This window comes from Lycium ferocissimum, chromosome 7, assembly GCF_029784015.1.
Source record: "Lycium ferocissimum isolate CSIRO_LF1 chromosome 7, AGI_CSIRO_Lferr_CH_V1, whole genome shotgun sequence".
Lineage (NCBI taxonomy): Eukaryota > Viridiplantae > Streptophyta > Magnoliopsida > Solanales > Solanaceae > Lycium > Lycium ferocissimum.
Window position 1 is genome coordinate 31,423,082 of NC_081348.1, and position 13,012 is coordinate 31,436,093.

The 13,012-nt window shown below is 33.8% G+C and overlaps 1 protein-coding gene across 3 annotated transcripts; it reads right to left on the reverse strand.

The window, feature by feature from the left end:
• Window positions 1-1,848: 1,848 nt before the first annotated feature.
• On the reverse strand, window positions 1,849-6,187 carry LOC132064374 (acyl-CoA-binding domain-containing protein 6-like). 3 transcript variants are annotated; one of them, XM_059457327.1, is made up of 9 exons: window positions 5,642-6,187; window positions 4,414-4,584; window positions 3,882-3,947; window positions 3,640-3,806; window positions 3,395-3,551; window positions 3,213-3,309; window positions 2,747-3,117; window positions 2,527-2,631; window positions 1,849-2,431 (listed from the first exon to the last, which is right to left on the reverse strand). In XM_059457327.1, the coding sequence occupies exons 1-9, from the start codon at window positions 5,783-5,785 to the stop codon at window positions 2,117-2,119; spliced, it is 1,593 nt and encodes a 530-aa protein (XP_059313310.1). In that variant the 5' UTR covers window positions 5,786-6,187; the 3' UTR covers window positions 1,849-2,116. The 3 variants fall into 3 exon arrangements, with proteins under 3 accessions (XP_059313310.1, XP_059313308.1, XP_059313309.1); XM_059457325.1 differs by having other exon boundaries at window positions 4,057-4,584; window positions 5,642-6,185; XM_059457326.1 differs by having other exon boundaries at window positions 3,213-3,306; window positions 4,057-4,584; window positions 5,642-6,183.
• Window positions 6,188-13,012: the final 6,825 nt, after the last annotated feature.

Here is a 13,012-nt window from a genome sequence, read left to right on the forward strand (position 1 = left end):
CGAAGGCCAATCCTGCAAATTGTCCCCTATTTAAGCATCAACGAATTACGGGCCAATCACCTAATTATTTGGGCTTTGACTATAATGGCCCATCAGTCGGAGCCCTACATCAATGATAACGGTGGGCCCAGAGCACCAAAAGGGCCTTCACTTGCTTCCAACGGATACAGATCCCTTCTCATCCGGGGGAGAAACACAGCTAAGAGGCCCAACCCAATCATATGACGACACGTGACTTGCAGTTGAACCCAAAATGGGGCCCACAAAGCAAAGGAATCTTTTCTTCTTTTCCTTTATTTGGTAAAAAAATAAGTCACAGATAAAAAAAAGTACAGATAATGACGTCATATAAAAAAATCAATCAACTACATGTCATGTTTGAAAAGACGTATGAGGGAACGTACTTGAAATCTAAAAGTGAATCTGGCGGTGGTAAGATGACGTTTGAGAATAGATCGGACGGTTGAAAATGACTGAATTTTAGCAAAATCCCGCGGGAGGCACGGGAGCTTTATTAGTAAGAGGGGGGTACAGACTTGTATCATAGAGATGGGACATATCTGTGAGTTAATAAATCAATCATAGTAACAGTGTTGATGTAAGTTTTTTTTTTTTTTATTTAACTTACTTTTGTTTTTTATAGGCCACATGCAAAAATGTACAGTTAAGATTTGAGAGGTCTTTTGACTTCTTCACAGTTTCACGTTGAGTCACTATTCTTTTTTCACTCCCACTTGGGGTTTTTGATGTGTATTATTATTATTATTATTATGTATTTATTTTACTATCTACGGAGTATTTTCTATAATCCTGCATTGTGTCTGTCCATCGAAACCAATCTTACAAAGTTAGGGATAAGGACTGTGTACATTTTATCCTTTCCAGATCCCACTTATGTAATTACATTGGGTATGTTTATTGATAATTTAATAATGAGTATACATAAATCTTCGTATGACCTACTCCCTCCGTGCACTGTTACTTGTCCAGTATTCTAAAAATCGATTTTCACTTTTACTTGTCACTTTTAGCATATCAAGAAGAGAAAATGATTTTTTTTTCTGTTTTACCAATGGTAAGTATTAAATACTCACTTCAAATTATTTTTTAACTCCAATGAAAATATGCATCAATTAATATGTGTACACTGATAAATTATGCACTTCATTTATTATTTCTTAAGAGTGTGTATAGTCAAAAGTTGATAAGTAAAAGTGAATGGAGAGAGTATAAGTGAAGGGTTCAAGCTGTGGAATTATTTATAATGCTTGTGTCAAGATAGATTGTTTATGTTATAGCCCCTTTGAGGTGTGGTTCTTGCCTTGGACTCTGTGTTAACACAAAATGTTTAGTATATGAATTATTGAATAACCACATCGCCTTTTTAAGGATGGAAAGGTCTTTTTATATAGTCTTAGACAATGCCCACCCATGAGCTGCTAGTTTTAGATTGAGTTAGACCCAATATTTATCTCCTCATCATGATATCAAAATCATACCCATCCCGATTTGTGATTTCCTAATAATGAATCACCCATAAACTATTAGTTTAGATTGAGTTAGACCCGATATGTATCTCCTTATCATGGTATTAAAATCATACCCATCCCGATTCACGATTTCCTAATAATGAATCTCCATAATAGTTCACGTTCCAGAGACGTCTGGTCTTGAATCTTGAACAATCTTCCCCCACGCTAGTTTGAATTAGCTAGGCTTAAAGTTAATTTTCTTTATCGGGTGCCCTTTTTTTTAAGTACACATTAATTAATCAACAAAGGTATGTTACGTGATTCACCAATGAAAAGCTCATTATCTATTTCATTTGTTATAAATTGAATTGTGAGAGACCGTTAACTAGTGTGACATATTATTGTATTCTCCACGTGCCTTTAGTAAAAAGAAATATTCACCTTGCAAAACTTTGCTTCAAATTACAGAGAGGATACATGTCTGATTTAGAGGAAAGGAGGCACTAGACTAAACTAAGTAGTAAAAAGACTTGAAAGGAATACATAGAACATGGATCCAGTATATCTACCTAATTAGCATGTACAAAAACTCAGAGACCAAAGATGGAGAACTTCTAATTCTCTATATCATTATTTTAAGTCATCTATGTTCTTCCATTGCCACATCCTGGACCTCCTAGTGTGAGAACCACTCCTTCAAGTTCTTTTCTTTGCTGTGAATCCTTCTCTAGTTGATGAGATGATCTCATGACTGATGATGTTGATCTTCTAACCGGAACCTTCTCTAAGCTCTGTCGTCCGAGTTCTGGAACTTGCATTTGCACCAACTGCTGAGGTTGCCTTCGACAAGCCAGACTTACATGATTAGCGTGTGTGTTAGCATAGCTGACACCAATCTGTCCCGGAGGGGGTGAAGGATTCTGACCAAGGATGGGTCCTCGTTGTACTAGATCAGGTGCCTTGCATATAAAAAGATCCAAGTTGATGTTGAGTTTGAGGTACTAAAAACAATTTGATTGAAATGAAAGTATATAGAGTAGATATGCAATCATACCGGAGCAAACAGAACACCTCGAAAAATCTTTCCATTAACAATGGCGGTCATCAGATAACCAGAATCAAATGCTCCATCCACTTTTCCCCGGATCTCAGCTCCAATCTGAGTTGCAAATATACAGACATAAGGACATTAGGTCCTTATTCAAAATAAAAGTTGGAATGCTACACTAAACAGTAAATGAATAACAAAAGTAATTCTAACTTGAATGGCATACCAAGTTGTGGAATCGTCCTGCCTCCACGGATTGGCATTGTACTTCCTGCTTACCCATAAGAACGGCAGATACATGTCCTGAGTTTGATGGATTTAATTGTTCTCTAAATAATTGTAAATCATGAGGATTCCTTGTTACGACATTCCTCGGTTGGCAATTGCTAGGGGTCAAATGTTGCTGCTGCCTTGCTAAAGGAAACCGATCTGATGCAGTGCCGGAACCAGAGACTGGCTTAATAGTACTCATTTCTACGTCGGATTGGGACGGAGGAGAACAGCGTTGAGATAGAGAAGGCTGATCTTCTTGATCCGACTCCAGATTAAATACGTGTGAATTGTGGCTCATTCTTCTCCTCTTTGGATGCAATGTGTCTTCCAAAATACATGAGAGGTATAAGTTAGTCATGCTTAGTTCATTTCTAGAAACTACTTGCTGCTTAACATGACAAAATCATTTCATAACCTACCAGAACTAAAGCGAAAAGCTGCTTTTGATACGAACTCAAGTTCTTGAGATCCTGTTGCTAGTATATCTTCCTTCTTTCCCCTACATATAGCTTCCTGCTAAACCAATTTTATATGAATCAGAAAACTAAATCTCAAATTGTTAATATTCACGAAAAAAGAACCAAGTTTTCATCTATTGTACCGAGCTATTGTCTTTTTCTCTCAGGAACCTTTTCTTATCATAATGACTTGTATTTCCAGAAGCTCTGCAACCAGAAAAGGTGCTAGTCCCATTAGGATATTCTACTCCAAACTGCAAGATAAGTAACTCATTAAGTGGCCGCTCATCCTCACCACAACTGCAAGGTTGAAGAAACAAAAGTTAAAGATATAAAATAAACTGGAATTAAACAGGAAAAAATGGACTAAAGTTGATAAAAATCTCACCCTCCATAGATTACAATATCCGTGTTCCGAGCAGCAGCAGTATGAGAAAATCGTCCCTGTGGTTTTTGGCCCATTACATCAAGCTGCGTCCATGATGAATTTATCACATCAAGAACCCAAACATCATTGTAGTATTTCTTGTCTCCAACTCCACCAATCACATATACCTGTAAAGTGAGTTTTTGCCTTTGTTAATAATTGTTTAGTATATTTACTGAAAGACTACAGTATCAGTTACTTGCCTTCGACCCAAAATTCACAGAGGCATGACCGGCTCGAGCACCAGGTGATGGTCCAACAACATCCAGCTGGTAAGAAAGAGAACGAACCGTCATCTTACACAATCTTTAGACAATTATTATCTCTATATCCAGACTATAGGAAATAGAAAATCAAGACAAAGACTGAAGCTAGTACCTTTGACCACATTAGTGTGTCCATGTCGAGCACATCAACGTCACCTTGATATCGGTCACCACAGTCTCCACCATAAATATAGAGCCTATTACCGATCGCAACAGCACTGTGACTATCCCTAGGAGCAGGCATTTCACCCCTCACATCAGGAGATGACCACCTCATAGTTTTAAGGTCCAAAACATGTAAATCATTCAAATAGTTTGCCTCGCCTTCACCACTACCACCAAAGATGACTAATTTATCACCACCAACGAGAGTAGCCGTGTGACTTTCACGCGGGGAAGGTGGATTGCCTTGACATTCGAGTTGAGTCCATTCTTGGCTCCTGACATCCAATACATGAATATCATTGACCTTCCTTAAGCCATTTGTACCCCCAAATACTACCATTCTGTGGCCAACAAGAACAGCACTGTGGCTATCTCTTGGCCCCGGTCCTTGCCCTGTTGTCACAAGGATGCTCCAAGCCATTGCCTCAAGATTTAGTACAAGTACATCGCTAAAATGTAAACCCCCTCGACATCCCTGAAATTGAGAAAATCGATTTAATGGAGGTATATTTGACCACTAAAAGATATCAACCAATTCACACAAAGTTATCTAGACATATGCTGCACATATTAAAATTGCTGTGGATCACTTCAATCTCTAGAACAGAGAATACCTTTATATATGTATCCAACACATATCAAACAGGACGAAGAGATTTTCAGCCTAATGGAAAGCTGTCTTGTTGATGAATCTTAAAGGATTAAAAAGTTCAACTTTACCATAAAATGTAATTTTTTCTTTTGAGGCAACATTTAAGTCCCAGAAAAACTATTCAAGAAATAGCATGATCCTCCTGTTCATATGGTGACAAGAAGAAACATAAAGAAAAAAACATCTTGTGACAAGTTTGACATCCTCCCCCCACCAAACAACCTTCTCCCTAAGAGTCATGATTTTTTTGGGGAAAAAGAGCAATTTTTGGAGTTTTTTAGTTTTTTCAGAAGTCCGAAATTGAGTTTGAAAATCTTAAAAAATGAAATTTGTTACCTTCTTTTGGTCCATTTTTTTCTTTGCTGCAGCAAGTCACTACTATTTTCTTGCATCTAGGTTGAAAACGAAATATGAAAAAAGTACAAAAGAGACAAAACCTAAAGCAGAAAACTGAATTCTCATTCATTTTATTTTCCCTTTCCATCATCTCTTTCATGTTTCTTTTCCTGGAAAAAAGAACATGAATGAACCATGCATTCAGCATTCATACATATAACACACAAATTTATATGCTGATTTATTGACGTTAGGACAAGAACAAACAAGAGAGGCATAATATAGCAAAACAAAAAGGACAGCTTTAGAAAGAGTTGCTGGTAATAACCAAAAATAACTACTACAGTAACATACTAACATAAAATGGAATGAAAACATGACAAAACTAACTCAGAGTTTGTCATCCATAACTCCCATTCTTGAATAGGAAATACAGTTCCTAGCAATATTTTTCAACAAGCAAATATAGAAACAAAAAAAGTAGTATAAATGAACTGAAAAATTATAACACACAAAAAAAGACATGAAAAAAAATTTAACTTACCCCAAAAACATAAACAAAGCCATTAGAGTAACAAGAAGAATGGCCCCATCTCTCAGAAGGATGAACACCCATCACCTTTGGATATAACCACATTGCCTTCTTCTTCTGTACTGATGCTGATACTTCACCACCTAAAGATCCCATTTTTATTTTCCCTCTCTCTATTTTCTCTCTTATCAAAGTTCAAGAACTAAAACTTCAACTCAAAATGGTGATGAAAGAAAAAAGATATATTTTAAAGAAAAAGGTAAAAGGAGGAGGGTGGGGGTGGGGGAGGGGGGGTGCGTAGCTAGCAATTAGGGTCAAAGAGGACATGAAGAAGCCAAGTGACATATCAACTATCAATGTCAATAGACATGAAAAGATGGGCGCTTTCACGTCCAAATCACTGTGACACCAATAACAACAGGAGGGAGTTAGCTAGAGTGAGTGAAAAGAATATTTATTATTGACCAGTAAAGGAAATTACTCCAATTTTTACCATTTACACTTACTACAGAGTACTACTACACGCTAGTATTTCAAATTCCATATTCTCTCTTTCAGAAGGAAAGAAATTTATTTTTTAAAAAGAAGAGGTGATGATATATATTGAAGCAAAGTAGCAAACCAAAGTATGAGGGAGAGAGAAAGATGAATCTTTTTGTTTGTTGTTTTCCACGTCTATTGCTTATATTGTTGTTGTGTTGTTTACTTGTGGTCTCTTTACTTTTTCACTTGTCTAACTCAAAATGGTGGAGTTTTGGGGCATTGGTTTGTGGGAAATGATGGGGAAGCTCTTTTGGTTTATTTTGTTACTATATAACATTTGTCCACATTATATTTCCACATTATATTACCCTATCAAACTTAAGAAACAATTACAAATATTCATCAATTAAAGGTAAACTTAGGAAGAAATTTTATATAACATTTGTCCACATTATATTACCCTATCAAACTTAAGAAACAATTACAAATATTCATCAATTAAAGGTAAACTTAGGAAGAAATTTATATAACATTATTTTACTGTACATGATGTTTGAGAACGAAAGAAATATTTTGATACTTATGATTTAAAATAAATCTTAACTCTACTCCACTTTTTTGACATAAATCATTTCATTAAAGTAAAAAAATTAATTATTACTCTAAATATGAAAAGATGATCTACGTTTGATACATAAATCATTTCGTTAAATCTTAGTATTATATATCGTTCTAAACTGCCCAGCTTTTAGAGAGAAAGTGAAAAAGTGTTTTTTTTTTTCCTTTGATTTTTCGTTTTTGTTGGTGATGAAGATAATTATCTTGGGATTGATGGTTTGCCAAGTTTTTGACGCAAACCCAATTCTCAAGGTAGGTTTAGTGAAGTGGATCTAGATAAATGTCCCTTCTCAAGGTGTTTTTGGCCAACTTGGGGCTTCGTGCTCTTCATACTAAAACTGAACTGTGTTAATTCTTTCTTTAGTTTTGGGAAATGGGAAGGGTCCTGTTCCCCTCAAAAGTTTCCAATTTTTTCTCTAATTTTACATCTCACTCTTCTCTTTAATCGAGTACTAACTTGTACTACTACTACTACTACTAGGAGTAATAAATTCTTAACTTGTTTCACCATACCAGCAAAGAGAAGAGTAAGATACGTTTTCTTTTCACTTTTATTTTCACTTTTGGGTGTGTTAAGTATGAAGAAAAATATTTTTTTATGAAAAATGTTTCAGCATAATAGGTTTCTTACTTATCTTTTTGTATCCGTGTATAAGTAAAAAATATTATCCAGAAAGCATTTGTATATAATCTAGACAAATAATATGGAGGCGGGGGTGGGAGTGGGTGGTAGGGGTAAGGGGAGGTGGGATAGGGTGAAGATCGATGAGGTGTGTTGTAGAGTGGAGAGGACAGAATTAATGTGAAATGCTATGTGAAACTTGTTTTCCTTACTTTAAAGAAGTCATTTTTCTCATTTTTAAAGAAATCATTTTCTTTAAAAAAAAAAAAATCAAAATTTTTAACCAACTAAACATCAACAACAACAATAACCCAGGAAATCCACAACGCGAAGATTCGGAGGGTAGAGTGTACTTTTTCCGAAAGAAATCATTTTTACATATTTTTAAAGAAATCATTTTCTTAAAATTAATCAAAATTTTAACCAACTACACATGAGAAAAAAATATTTTCCTCAACTTAACAGACCCAAAGAGATTCTCGTAGTAGAACCTGAAGAATTCACCTTGTAAATGAATATAATACTTAAAACTAATTGTCTACGCGTGCTGTTGAATCTAGGTCACTCACCTAAATATATTTGACATATTTTTGTTGCGAAGAACTTTGGTTGTACATCATATTACCTTAGCTTGACAAGGATATTTTTCTTTTGGTTTCCCATCCGATGTTCTGTATATGTATTGAAGTCCGATTATATCTGAATTCGAGCCATGTAATGACCCATTCGAAGAAAAACGCTCCCTACCAAAAAAAAATTCATACTCAGAACTCGAATTGACAAGGATATAAGATCATATGGAGTACTGTTCTTTATCAGGAAATAGCAAATGAATCTGGCCAGCAATTGCAAAATACGCAAATTTATATGACATCATTTGATAAGTTAAATGTGATTAATTAATAAAAATGAATATCACGTCGTACTTATCTTTGAGGTTATTTATAAATTGTATGAAAATAATGATAAATATTGATACTAAAATACTTTGAATAGTTTAAAATGGTTTTAAAATGAAAGATTATTATTGAACTGCAATCGATTTTTTTAGTATATTAACTTGAAAGGGACTATTTAGATCTATTGGCAACGAAAAAAACAATGTAAGTATATAATCAGCCATAAATTGATTAAGCTCTTTTTCAATGCAAAGTGTCTCTGAGATTTGTCTTATCAGACGGGGGGTTTGAAATATAATTGATGATTAGGCTACTCTATTATAGCATTTGTTCGCCGTCTTATCAAGTTGAAATTCATATCCTCTCTCTTTATCTGTCCATCAAATTAGTGAACCATCTTAGTAGTTACTTCTCCAATCATGATCGTTTAGGTATATCTTATGTCAGTTGGGTTTTTTTTAAGCGTTAATGGGTTTTGATCCTATGATCTTTGGGTTAGTCGTGAATGAAAAATAAAGGGACTTTTATTTCACCTAGGAAGATTTTATTTTTATTAGATATAAATAGAAAAATACTTCTACACCAACTTAAGAGTAGGGAAAAAGACAAGTCATGCTCTCGAGGTCTTTATGATCTGATCGATTGACTAAAAGGCAAAGGTGGGTTGTAGCTTTCCAGCCTAATACCATCGTTGGTTATCTGGCAAAGGTATTTCGTTCTATCATGAGAGAAAAAAGGTTTTATACTTCAATAGTGTGAGGGGATTAAATTAGATCTATATAAAGCACACATAGTAAATTTTGTAGGCTCGGAATTTAATTTCTGTTCATACAATTTACATTTAAGGGTTAAATCGTTAGTTTGCGTTATAATGAAGATAAGATCATTTTTACAATGATACGATGTACTCCCGTAATACTCAGGAAGGGTGAGTTACATCAATACTTTAGTTAATACCAATCATTCATATTGAAAAGATGCTGAAATGGATATATACTTGCGGTGTAGGACTGGAAGTAGACTTGATATTCCACCAAAGGAATACTCTTTTTAATTAATGGATGCAAATTAAAAGGAGTTCAATCCATTATAAAACAAAAACTAATTATTTGTTGGGGGTCCTGAAGAGCTATTATCAGCTATAGGTAAACTATAGGTAAACTTTTTCTTTAGTATGCTTAGCAAGGAAGTAGCAACTAATTTAAGAAACAGTTAACCATGAGATTACCGAGAGATTCCAACCTATATGTTGAATCAATTTGGTATCTTGGGCGGATTCAAGATTTTAATTCATGAGTTCAGGATTCAGATTGTAATAACTGAATCTATCACCTTTGTTTGAATTCTGGGTTCATAATTTTAATATTTTTAACAATTTCAGTGAATCTATTATTTTGAACTAAAAGTTATGAGTTTAAATAAACTAACTTTCATAGTATTAGATTCACCATGTGTGATATGATAGATAGAAACAAATCCAGGATTTAAATTATTGAGTTTATCTTTAACAATTTTAGCACTATTAAATTTAGGGATTTTATTCTACTTTTAAAATTAAGGGTCCAACTAATATATACTTACTGAAATTTTAGCATATTTTCACATATATAAATCTATTCTCAGTATAAAAAATACTGGGATCAAATAAACTGACTAACACCAAAGAACTTCAGCTGTGAGTATACAACTTTCTATATGTTGTGACTAGAAACACTGTTACTGGAGTCTGGATGTAGATAATTATTCGAAGATAATATAGAATGTAAAACCAAACATATAGAGACAGTCATGCAGACAGAAGAATGCATTATGGATGCATGTTGTGAGGAGAGGCCAGAAAGAAGTATATAATATTATGCATTATGCATTATGAATAAACAAACATAAAGAAAGGCAAGGGATAGGAAAAACAAAAAGGAGCAGTGAAGGACTGAAGCAATTCCCAAAAAGGAAGAAAAAGAAATGAGAGTTTGTTGACTACTGACAGGAAAACCCTAAGCAAAAGAACTGCACTAGTAGTGCATTTTTTATGGTCAGACACACACCAAAAGATGTTTCACCAGTGCACGCGACAAATACGGGCTGTATATTTAACCCGCTTTTCTTATTCCATTCGTTTCAATTTATTTGTCTAGTTTTAACTTGATATGCAATTTTAAAAAGTAAAAAAAAGATTATTGAATCTTGTGGTTACTAACTAAAGATATGTAGAATTTATCAAAATGCTCTTTAATTTGTGGTCTTATATATGTCATAGGGAAAGTTGAAACTAAAGAGTTATCTAAAAAAGAAAAGAAACATTCTTTTTTAAACAGATTAAAAACGAAAGTAAGACAAACAACTTGAATGGAGGGACTATACAACTAGTATAGGACATGCACGGATAATATTCAAAAATATTAATCATTTCAAGTTGTGATGAGACATATATACAATTTATGTCCGGACTAACTTACACACACCTCGATTAATTTAATTCGTTAAATATTTGTCACCTTTCACCGGTACTAGATAACTCTGTTCTACATACTTGAATAGATTGGAGAAAAACACCTAATGATTTTGCTTATAATATGCTTTAAATTGTTCAAACCATTTTATTGTTTGACATAGGATTTAACTTTTATTTATGTACCGCTAATCTAAAAAGAATTACACCGTGTCCATCCAAAGATAAACTTAAAAGTAACATAGGTAAGCTAGATATTAGAAAAACTAACAGTTGATTGAGTTTAGTTTTATTTATAACAGAATTAAAAAATTTACTTTTCATTATCACTGTATATACTAGGAGTAGAATAGATATTAAATTCGTGTTTGGTGTGTTGGATGAAGGTATAATGCATTGGTTCACGTGACCCTCACTGACTTCCTTTCTTTTTTCTTTTGTGAATGTGAATTGGAATATATTTTTTAAATTTTTTTGCTTTGTTTAGTTGACAGAGAGACAGAAAAGAAAGGAAAAGAAAACTGAAAGACATCAATCCTATCGAGGGAAACCATTTATGATAGATTGGATGTGTGCTATAGTGTTTGTGGGTGGCTTTACAGTTTACACTTATATTACCCATTTAATTTTCCCTTTCTTCTCGATTAATCTTGGATCTTTTGCTTGACTAGACATACTCTTTTAGTGTTTGTCCATAAAAGTTTTTCCTAGTGTATTTGTTTGACATATTTCTCTCTCCTTTTTTTGTCTTTGTTAAGAACTAACAATGATAATCAACTTTTAAAAACAAAATAAGAAAACTAAGGACAAAAAAAAAAAATCAATTCAAACGATTCTACACCAAAGATTTTATATCTAATGTTTCGAAAATATAAACATGTGATGTACTAGTAAATTAGAATTTAATTCCAGGTACGACGAGCGATTTTTCTTTTCTAAAGTGTGTTTTAAGGTACTCAAGAGTAAAAATAATTACTCGCATTTCGCAAGCTTAAATCCGTATAAAAAGTTAAACAAACAAAAGGATGATAATTTAATGTACAAGAACTAATTCAGACAGATGCTTCAAATATAAGCAGGAACATATTCGAAAGTAGTGATATTTAATGCACTAGAAACAACTATTCAATGGATTATTAAAGATAGAAGATTTTGTCATTCAAAAGTGTAGCGTGGTCAAATAAATGAAATAAAATAAAATTTCAAGACTAACGGTACAACATTCGATGCTGAATCATACACACAATAAGTACGGTGGTGCTCAGGTCAGCTTGCGTGCATGTTTAATCTTTTTGTCTCTGTTGAAATTTAAACCTGAGATCTTATGATTCTCAACCCACTTCATCGACCGCGTAACACCTTTGGATGCACGGTGCATGTTTGATTTTCGTTACACTTCCTTCTCCCAATACCATATTAATGAAAAAGTTCAACAAAAATAAAAAACAAGTTGAACGGATAAATTTGGAATGCAACTCGACATGAAGATACCAAAAGATTGTCGGGTATTAGTAATAAAATAATATAATTGTACTTTTGTGTGAAAGTGTGTTAATTGTATTGGGGTATGTGGAAATGTAGTACTCAGTAAAAGACTAAGATTTTAATTGGAATCTTAGGCAGAAACAACGTAACGGGTACGTGCAGTTGACCCTTTACCCTAAACTCACTCGTGACCCAACAATCAAAGCCCCTTCCTTTCTTCTTTGCTACTATCAACGTGTAATGTAATTAGGCACACATTGTTTTGTTCACTTTTTGCAACATTCGAAGTAGGCTCTGTGCCTCGTTTTCAAATCTGACTCAAAATGAAACCCCAACAAAGTACTAATATTAGTATTTTTATTTTTAAAAAGGTTAGACGAGTTTACCAACTTCACATGCTAGGATTTCTTGTTTATTTGCAATTGCTTGCACAGACTAATCTCTAGAAGTTTCTATCCCATTATTTGACTACTACAATGGTCCACCACAGCAATTGTACCTCAATGCCAGCTTAATTTATATAAATATGATTGAAATGCTATAAGTTCTAACGGAAAATTTACGTTTTAATTTCATTTTACTAGCTGTCATGTACTCGACTTTGCCAGACAGCAATTAAAGACCCTGGGCTGAAAACTTACCAACAGACTTGAGTTGATGGTTTAGCTAATATAGTCACGAGGGTTATTATTTGTCTTGATACACGAATATATCTATGGCTCAAAACACTTTCACCGTATTATGAGAGATAAGATTTGAAGCGTCATTCAAATACAACTACAAGCATTTACCGTGACAATTTGAAACCAATGCCAATGCTGTTTAAT

Bases quoted from the DNA above. Each gene is read 5' to 3' on its own strand.
- LOC132064374 (XM_059457325.1), bottom strand. From the start codon at position 5,785: ATGGGATCTTTAGGTGGTGAAGTATCAGCATCAGTACAGAAGAAGAAG. The intron at 3,807-3,881 runs GCAAGTAACTGA...CTCACTTTACAG, and splicing joins CTGTGAATTTTGGGTCGAAG to GTATATGTGATTGGTGGAGT. The intron at 3,118-3,212 runs GTAGGTTATGAA...GTATTTTGGAAG, and splicing joins AGCTTTTCGCTTTAGTTCTG to ACACATTGCATCCAAAGAGG.